This window comes from Hyla sarda, chromosome 3, assembly GCF_029499605.1.
Source record: "Hyla sarda isolate aHylSar1 chromosome 3, aHylSar1.hap1, whole genome shotgun sequence".
NCBI lineage: Eukaryota > Metazoa > Chordata > Amphibia > Anura > Hylidae > Hyla > Hyla sarda.
The window spans coordinates 423,166,425-423,176,326 of NC_079191.1; the positions used below are offsets into that span (position 1 = coordinate 423,166,425).

General features: G+C 44.8%; 1 protein-coding gene across 5 annotated transcripts in view; it reads right to left on the reverse strand.

The window, feature by feature from the left end:
• EPRS1 (glutamyl-prolyl-tRNA synthetase 1) overlaps positions 1-8,783 on the reverse strand; it is a 147,918-nt gene extending 139,135 nt beyond the window's left edge. For 2 of the 5 annotated variants that reach the window (XM_056568366.1, XM_056568361.1), the window contains exon 1: positions 8,459-8,781. In XM_056568366.1, the coding sequence (XP_056424341.1) occupies positions 8,459-8,504 (46 nt within the window). In that variant the 5' untranslated portion in view covers positions 8,505-8,781. Of the gene's footprint in view, positions 1-8,458 lie in introns of all 5 variants that reach the window. The other 3 variants (XM_056568365.1, XM_056568362.1, XM_056568364.1) reach the window with 3 other exon arrangements.
• Between the last annotated feature and the right edge of the window lie 1,119 nt (positions 8,784-9,902).

The following is a 9,902-nucleotide window of genomic DNA, read 5'->3' on the forward strand; positions in this document are numbered from 1 at the left end:
TGTAGACAGATGTTAAGGGGGTTATCCAGCATTAAAAAAAAAAAAAAAAAAGTGCTCTCTGCTGACACCTGATGCCCGTATCAGGAACATGTCCAGAGCAGGAGAAAATCCCCATAGTAAGCCTATGCTGCTCTGGACATTTCCTGACAGGAAAAAAAGGGTCAGCAGAGAGCACTGTGGACAAGACAAAAAAGAAATTCAAAAAGCAAAGAATTTCATCTGTAGCATACAGCTGCTAAAAAGTACTGGAAGGATAAAGATTTTGTAATATAAGTAATTTACAAATATGTTTAACTTTCTAGCACCAGTTCATTTAAAAAAACAAAAAAATAAAAATAATAAAGTTTTCCACCGGAGTACCCCTTTAAGTGTTCACTAAGAATTGTTTTGGTTTTTGCCATCGTGCAGTGAATTATTGGTTTTCCATTCGAAAATCTGCACAACCAAGAGGAATCCCCATTGAAACCCCAAAAAAAAATCCAAAGCACCTAAAATTTTGCCTAGAACGTCTATCGTGTAAACATACCCTAAGGGTCTATTTACATGCCGGAATTTCCGCTTGCAGAATTCTGCCTCAAATTAAAGCCCATAGACTTCTATGGGATTCCGCACTCCCATCCACACTTCTGAAATGCTGATGTGTGAATGGGAGTGCAGAATCCCATAGAAGTCTATGGGCTTTAATTTGAGGCGGAATTCCGCAAGGGGAAATTCTGCCATGTAAATAGACCCCAAGGCTATCTCTGTGCGGAATTTCCACAGGACTGCATTGCTGCCCCTATAGATGGCAATGCATTTCTGGATAGATTGTTTGGATTTGCTCAGAAATGCATTGCCATCTATAGGGGTCTGCGCCATCCTAGTGCCGCCGGCTCGATCTTCAGCAGAAATTCTGCATGGAGATTCCGCAGTGTGAACCCGGCCTATGGGAGAAGGTTCTCTATTTCGGCCAAGTGATCACCTGATTGCTAAGTGTTCTGGTTTTCCATTCTGACCCAGTGATCAGCATATCGCTAAGCTAATGGCCCAGGTTCTCTATTCCCCAGCGATCAGTTATCATTGGGGACGCAATATCTGCCCATATTGCTGCAGCCTATACAACTGAACGAGACTGCTCTTTGGAGGGCTGCGATGCCAGGTATAGCCACTACAAACTCAACGGCAGTGTATCTCAACCAGGGTGCCTCCAGCTGTTGTGAAACTACAACTCCCAGTATGCCCGGACAGCCGAAGGCTGGAGGCATCCTGGTTGAGAAACCCTGCTCTACGGAGCTGTGCCTAGTAAACAATGTTGAGGCAGTAGCAGCACATGACAACTTCAATCAGCTGATCAATGGGGGTTCAACTACTAATATTGACCACCTATACTAAACCCATCAGTATTAAAGTTCTAGAAATCCTTATAACTTTGTATAAGTGCCAAGGAGCTTTAAAGTGCATGACAGGTATGTACAGTAATATCTACTAATGTATGTACAGTAATATGGTGTCAGGGAGAGTGCACTATTTTTTCGCAGAAGAGGTTTTTCTAGCACTAATCCGGACCGTAAGCATTACAAACTGATAGAAAGATGCTGCCCCCACCATGATCACTGTAGGGATGTTATTGGGCAGGTGATGGGCAGTGCCTGGTTCCCTCCAGACATGATGCAGCCCCCACCATGATCACTGTAGGGATGGTATTGGGCAGGTGATGGGCAGTGCCTGGTTCCCTCCAGACATAATGCTGCCCCCACCATGATCACTGTAGGGATGGTATTGGGTCGGTGATGGGCAGTGCCTGGTTCCCTCCAGACATAATGCAGCCCCCACCATGATCACTGTAGGGATGGTATTGGGATGTGATGGGCAGTGCCTGGTTTCCTCCAGACATGATGCTGCCCCCACCATGATCACTGTAGGGATGGTATTGGGCAGGTGATGGGCAGTGCCTGGTTTCCTCCAGACATGATGCTGCCCCCACCATGATGACTGTAGGGATGGTATTGGGCAGGTGATGGGCAGTGCCTGGTTTCCCCAGACATGATGCGGCCCCCACCATGATCACTGTAGGGATGGTATTGGACAGGTGATGGGCAGTGCCTGGTTTCCTCCAGACATGATGCTGCCCCCACCATGATGACTGTAGGGATGGTATTGGGCAGGTGATGGGCAGTGCCTGGTTTCCCCAGACATGATGCGGCCCCCACCATGATCACTGTAGGGATGGTATTGGACAGGTGATGGGCAGTGCCTGGTTTCCTCCAGACATGATGCTGCCCCACCATGATCACTGTAGGGATGGTATTGGGCAGGTGATGGGCAGTACCTGATTTCCTCCAGACATGATGCTGCCCCCACCATGATCACTGTAGGGATGGTATTGGGCAGGTGATGGGCAGTGCCTGGTTTCCTCCAGACATGATGCTGCCCCCACCATGATCACTGTAGGGATGGTATTGGGCAGGTGATGGGCAGTACCTGATTTCCTCCAGACATGATGCTGCCCCCACCATGATGACTGTAGGGATGGTATTGGGCAGGTGATGGGCAGTGCCTGGTTTCCCCAGACATGATGCGGCCCCCACCATGATCACGGTAGGGATGGTATTGGGCAGGTGATGGGCAGTGCCTGGTTTTCTACAGACATGATGCGGCCCCCACCATGATCACTGTAGGGATGGTATTGGGATGTGATGGGTAGTACCTGGTTTCCCCCAGACATGATGCTGCCCCCACCATGATCACTGTAGGGATGGTATTGGGCAGGTGATGGGCAGTGCCTGGTTTCCTCCAGACATGATGCTGCCCCCACCATGATCACTGTAGGGATGGTATTGGGCAGGTGATGGGCAGTGCCTGGTTTCCTCCAGACATGATGCTGCCCCCACCATGATCACTGTAGGGATGGTATTGGGCAGGTGATGGGCAGTGCCTGGTTTCCTCCAGACATGATGCTGCCCCCACCATGATCACTGTAGGGATGGTATTGGGCAGGTGATGGGCAGTGCCTGGTTTCCTCCAGACATGATGCTGCCCCCACCATGATCACTGTAGAAATGGTATTGGGCAGGTGATGGGCAGTGTCTGGTTTCCTCCAGACATGATGCTGCCCCCACCATGATCACTGTAGGGATGGTATTGGGCAGGTGATGGGCAGTGCCTGGTTTCCTCCAGACATGAAGCTGCCCCCACCATGATCACTGTAGGGATGGTATTGGGATGTGATGGGTAGTACCTGGTTTCCCCCAGACATGATGCTGCCCCCACCATGATCACTGTAGGGATGGTATTGGGCAGGTGATGGGCAGTGCCTGGTTTCCTCCAGACATGATGCTGCCCCCACCATGATCACTGTAGGGATGGTATTGGGCAGGTGATGGGCAGTGCCTGGTTTCCTCCAGACATGATGCTGCCCCCACCATGATCACTGTAGGGATGGTATTGGGCAGGTGATGGGCAGTGCCTGGTTTCCTCCAGACATGATGCTGCCCCCACCATGATCACTGTAGAAATGGTATTGGGCAGGTGATGGGCAGTGTCTGGTTTCCTCCAGACATGATGCTGCCCCCACCATGATCACTGTAGGGATGGTATTGGGCAGGTGATGGGCAGTGCCTGGTTTCCTCCAGACATGATGCTGCCCCCACCATGATCACTGTAGGGATGGTATTGGGCAGGTGATGGGCAGTGCCTGGTTTCCTCCAGACATGATGCTGCCCCCACCATGATCACTGTAGGGATGGTATTGGGCAGGTGATGGGCAGTGCCTGGTTTCCTCCAGACATGATGCTTAAAATTGCGTCCAAAAACTTCAATTTTCATTTCATCAGACCAGAGTATCTAGCTTCTCACAGGCTTTCATGTGTCTCGGTTATAAGACTATAGAATCCCTCTGCCCGGGTTTCACTAATACAAGACAATTCTGCTGGGAATTCTTAATAACATAGCTGTGACATGGACCGGACATGGACTTAGTGCTGCTGGAGATCCTCTCCTGATCCAGACGCATTGACAGAAATCCATTGGCGTCGTCTCAGATTATCGTCTGTCCTTATTTTAAGACTGCGAGCAGGAATACATTATGCATAACCCGGGTCCATTAAGAAACATTAATCAATGTTTGTAGAAGAAAAAGTAAAGATGACTTGTGTTCTGCATCACTTAGTGTCACATGTCGTATCCTGGAAGAGTTTTCCTAAGAAGCATTATCTATCCCAGTGTTTCCCAACCAGGGTGCCTCCAGCTGTTGCAAAACTACAACTTTCAACATGCCCGGACAGTCTTCGGCTGTAGTTTTGCAACAGCTGGGGGCACCCTGGTAGGGAAACACTAATCTATCCACAGGAAAGGTGGGGGTCTGATCAACTATTATTTTATTTTTATTATTAATACATTTTAAATATTTTATTTTATTTATAAGGGGTAGGGATTTTTTATATATTTTTTTTTATTAGAGTTAGTGATTTTACATTTTACTTTTTAATCGGGATGGGGATTTATTTATATGTAATATCTTTATTAGGGGTAGTGATTTTTTACATTTTATTTTTTATTAGGGATGGGGATTTATTTATATTTAATTTATTAGTGGTAGGAATTTTTTGTATTGAAATTTTTTATTAAGGATAGAGATTTTTTATATTGAATTTTTACATTTGGGGTAGTGATTTTTTTTATATTTATTTTTTATTAGGGGTAGTGATTTTTTTTTTACATTTAATTTTTTATTAGGGATAGGGATTTATTTTTATTTTTTTATTAGTGGTAGGGATTTTTTATATTTAATTTTTCATTAGGGATAGAGATTTTATATAAAAAATTTTTTAATAGGGGTAGGGATTTTTTATATTTTTTATTAGAGAGAGATTTTTATTTTTTATTAGGGGTAGGGATTTTTAATATTTATTTTTTATTAGAGATTTTTATATTTTTTTTATTGGGGTAGAGATTTTTTATATTTTTTATTAGAGAGAGATTTTTATTTTTTATTAGGGGTAGGGATTTTTTATATTTATTTATTATTAGAGATTTTTATATTTTTTAATTAGGGGTAGAGATTTTTTTATATTACATTTTTTTTAATTAGGGGTAGAGATTTTTTTTATTTTATTTTTAATTCGGGGTAGAGATTTTTTATATTTTATTTTTTTAATTAGGGGTAGAGATTTTTTTTTTTTTTTTTTTTTAAACACTTTAATTGTTCAGTTGTTTCAATCCTAGGTCTATGAACTGTGGACCTCCAGATTTTGCAGAACTACAACACCCAGCGTTCCGTCTTATCCTGCATGGAGAAAATGCAGTCAGGGCATGCTGGGAGTTGTAATTTTGCAATAGCAGGAGAACACTGATCTATATGGACAACCTAATACAGTACAGTACATATATGAGAGGGAGGAGGAGGATGATGATTATGGGATGTCAGGATGATAGGACATCACAGGCTGATGCAACCTCCGGCAAGGAGCAGTGTTGTAAAAGGGCGGCTGCACCATATACCTCATCCAGCACGTGGACAACCCAACATTACAGGGGGCAACACCTATGGACACCCCTGGGCATACACAAATATTGGGGTGTCTGCCCACCTGAGAACCCCTACAACAGTAGGCTCAAAAGTGCGGGCCTCCAGCTGTTGCAAAACTACAACTCCCAGCATGCCCGGACAGCCTTCGGCTGTCCGGGCATGCTGGGAGTTGTAGTTTTGCAACAGCTGGAGTCATCCTGGTTGGGAAACACTGCTCTACGGAGCTGTGCCTGGTAAACAATGATGACAGCTTCAATCAGCTGATCCATAGGGGTTCAACTACTAATAATGACGACCTGTCCGGGCATGATGGGAGTTGTAGTTTTGCAACAGCTGGAGGTCCACTGACCTAGACCATGGTAGGGTATCCCACTTTCCTTTGCCCCACCTGGGATCTGACTGCTATAGCAAGCAACAAATACGCTAAACAACAGAAATAAAAAATAAAAAAAATAAAAAGACACCCGGGAATGTTGGGATTTGTAGTTCCACATCTGCTGTCTCATCTTTTCAACGTAAAACTGCATGACAGAGATAGGTGATGGCAGAGCATGATGGGACTTGTGGTTCCCCGACATCAATGCTCCTCAAATAACTAGAATTATTATCATCCCAGCACAAAACACGCTGGGACTTGTAGTTCATGATAGCAAATCTGACATAGAAAAGAGCTTCCATGGTAACAAAACGACAAGCCACACCAACACATGGCACAAAGATGCCAACAGGACATGCTGGGACTTGTGGTTCCAAATCCCCTGCTATGCGAAATATACCTCTACAAGACGCTGCACTCCATGACACAGAATGCTGGGATTTGTAGTTCCCCAGCAGTGATGCAGTACCACAATCACCATCATTCCAGGACACAAACAGCCAAACAGTACGAGTTTTTAAACCGTATACTGATTTTTTTTAAGTGCATACAGTTCTGTCCGTTTATATTAAAAAAAAATTATTAAAAAAAAACATAACTTTTTGAAAATTTTGTCCATTTTTAATGGGAGGGGTGTTTGTTGGGGACTTTAGGATGCAAATGCGCATGTGCAAAGTAAAAACCGTATACGGTTTCCCGTATGGAACCGTATACATGTGCGTTTCCCATTGACGTCCATGTTAAAAAATAAATTTAAAAAAACCTATGCGGTTGCAGTACGGTTTTTAAACCGGAGACAAAACCGTGGTTAAGGCTGGGTTGACGACACGTTTTTCAAGAACGTTTCCCGTATTCGTTTTTATTATTGAAAACGTATGGAACCGTTTAGAAAACCGTATACATAGAGAAATAATTGAAAACCGTATGCACCCGATTGCGTACGGTTTTCTTGCAATAAGTTTTTTCCCATACTCAAAACCATGATTGACCACGGTTTAGTCTCCAGTTTAAAAACCGTACTGCAACCGTATATATATATATATATATATATATATATATATTTTTTTTTTTTTTTTTTTTTACATGGACGTCAATGGAAAACACACATGTATACGGTTCCATGTGGGAAAAAGTATACGGTTTTTACTTTGCACATGCGCATTTGCATCCTAAAGTCCCCAGTTCCCACTTTTAAATACAGTATACGGTTTAAAAAACGCATTCGGTTTACTTTTTCCCATACGGTTCCATCCGTTTTTTTGCCATACGGTTTTCTTTAGAAAAACTGATTGAAAACAGTATGGCAAAAACGTCATGTGACCCCAGCTTTACCATGGTTTTGAGTACGGGAAAAAAACGTATTGCAAGCAAACCGTCCGCATCCAGATGCATACGGTTTTCTATTATTTCTCTATGTATACGGTTTTCAATACGGTTCCATAAGTTTTCAATAATGAAAACGTATACGGGAACTGTATTGCAAAAACGTGGTGTGAACGCAGCCTAAGAGGATGTTGGGAACACAAAAGACATAGGTTTCACCTAAAACGTGTATTAAAACTTCCGTTACCAGCATGCAGGGCTATTGGGATGCTGACAGATCCTGCTGGGACTTGTGGTTCTGTTGCCGGAAAGTGACAAAAAACATAGCCGTGATGAACTACAAGTACCAGAACAACATGGCTCAAAACTGTGGCCCTCCAGAAGTTGCAAAACTACAACTCCCAGCATGCCCGGACAGCGGTTGGCTGTCCGGGCGTGCTGGGAGTTGTAGTTTTGAAACAGCTGGAGGGTCACAGTTTGGAGACCATTGTGACAGAGCATGCTGGGAACACCATGATGTGTAGGAACACTACAAATATCAGCATGCAGCGCTGCTGAGATAATGACAGGTCATGCTGGGACTTGCAATTCCACATTGGCTACGGAGACATCCCAGCACTAATTCGAATTCGCGATATTTAGCGAATATATTGACGATTATTCTTCCTATGTTTGCGAAATTTGCATATTCGCTATATTTGAATATTAGCATAAAAATTAGCATGTGAGAAAAAAATAATATATATATATATATATATATATATATATATATATATATATATATATTATATTCTAAATATTCACGAAATCACGAAGTGCCGATATTCACAATAAAAATTCGCATTACGAATATTCGTGCTCAACACTACCCAGCACCCCATGAACAAAATGATACATGATGGGAGTTGTAGTACTCCCATACCGTGCCAAAAAAAAAAAAAAAAAAAGCAAATCACAGCTGGGACTTCTAGTTCTCCATGGCTGCCATGGGACAGAACTACAAAGCTGCTAACAGAATATGATGGGGGAATTATCAGAAACAATGCTGGTAGTGGAACTACAAGTCCCAGCATGACATGATGACAGAGCAGGCAAGAGACTGAAGCTCACTGACAGCTGCGGTGGCTGAACTACAAGTCCCAGCACGCCACGCCTAAGATGAGTGTGACAGGGCACGCTGGGAATTGTAGTTCCCCGGGCTGCAGGTGTCGGTATATGAGTGATAAGGGACAGTAGGGGGCGCCTCTCCTCACCCAGTGGGGGGCTTGGGCTGCTGGACACGGTCACACTGAGCGCCATCCTTCCTCTGCGGCTCCTGAGCCAACGGGCTGCCACGAAGCTGAAGCCGACTGAATGAGAAAGAGAGAAGGAGCTTCCTCCGCTCACGTGCTCTGCTGCGCCACACTTCCGGCGACGCCATCTTGACTGTGGGCACCGTTCAACACCACAGCCGCCATCTTTGATTCGGGATATTGAAAATTTGAGGTCGCGCTTATAATGATAACCTTGCTGTGTAGCCTGCGGCGTTTGTGTTAGGAGAGGATGACGTCACATCAGACAATTATTACAAAATATATCTTGTGCAGTCATTAGCCTTTAGTGGGCAAAGCGGTGGTTGCTAAGCAAGCAGTCATCCCAGCAGCCAATCAACTCTCGGTTTGAGAGTTGAGACACGTTTTTTTAGAAAATGAAAGCTGCAATGTCATTGGTTGCTATGGGCTCATTGTTTTCTCTTCACTCATTGTTGCTACGGGCAACTGCACCAGGTTTATAATTCTCTATAGTCTAGAAAAATGGGGGAGATTCATCAAGTCCTGTGCTGAGGAAAGGTTGACCAGTTGCCCATAGCAACCAGGGCTTTTAAAAATTAAAGAAACACTCTGGTTGCTATGGGCAACTACTTGATATTTGTTTTCCCCTCTGCAAAAGTTTTGATGGATCTCCCCCATGGTCTCCAAACTGTGGCCCTATAGATATTCCAGCATAAGCCATAATGATCACACGTGACAATTCCATAGATTTCTTAATGTTTTTTCTTTAGTAATTAGTTTTCCATAGTACAAAAAATAGATCAATAGATCTCCAGTATGACAGTCATTAAAGGGGTACTCTGGCCCCGAGACATCTTATCTCCTATCCAAAGGATAGGGGATAAGATGTCTCACCGCGGGGGGCCCGCCGCTGGGGACCCCCGCAATCTTGTGTTCGCCATCCACTTGTTTGAGCTGCATGCCGCGGTGCCAGCTCACAAACAGCAGGGTGGCAATCACGGGGCCGGAGTATCGTGACGTCACGACCCCGCCCCGTGTGACGTCACCCCCGCTATGCAAGTCTATGGCAGGGGGCGTGACGGCAGTCACGCCCCCTCCCATAGACTTGCATAGCGGGGGCGGGGGGTGACATCACACGGAGACACGGCCCCGTGATCGCCACCCTGCTGTTTGTGAGCTGGCACCGTGACGTGCAGCTCAAACAGGTGGGTGGCGAACACAAGATTGCGGGAGTCCCCAGCGGCGGGCCCCCCGCGGTGAGACATCTTATCCCCTATCCTTTGGATAGGAGATAAGATGTCTCAGGGCCGGAGTACCCCTTTAACGAATACAAAATAGAACATCATCCATAGTGCTCACTAGACACGCTCGACAGTCCTCAGCAACCGGGATATCTTCGCCCTTTCCCGGGCATCCTGTTGCTGAC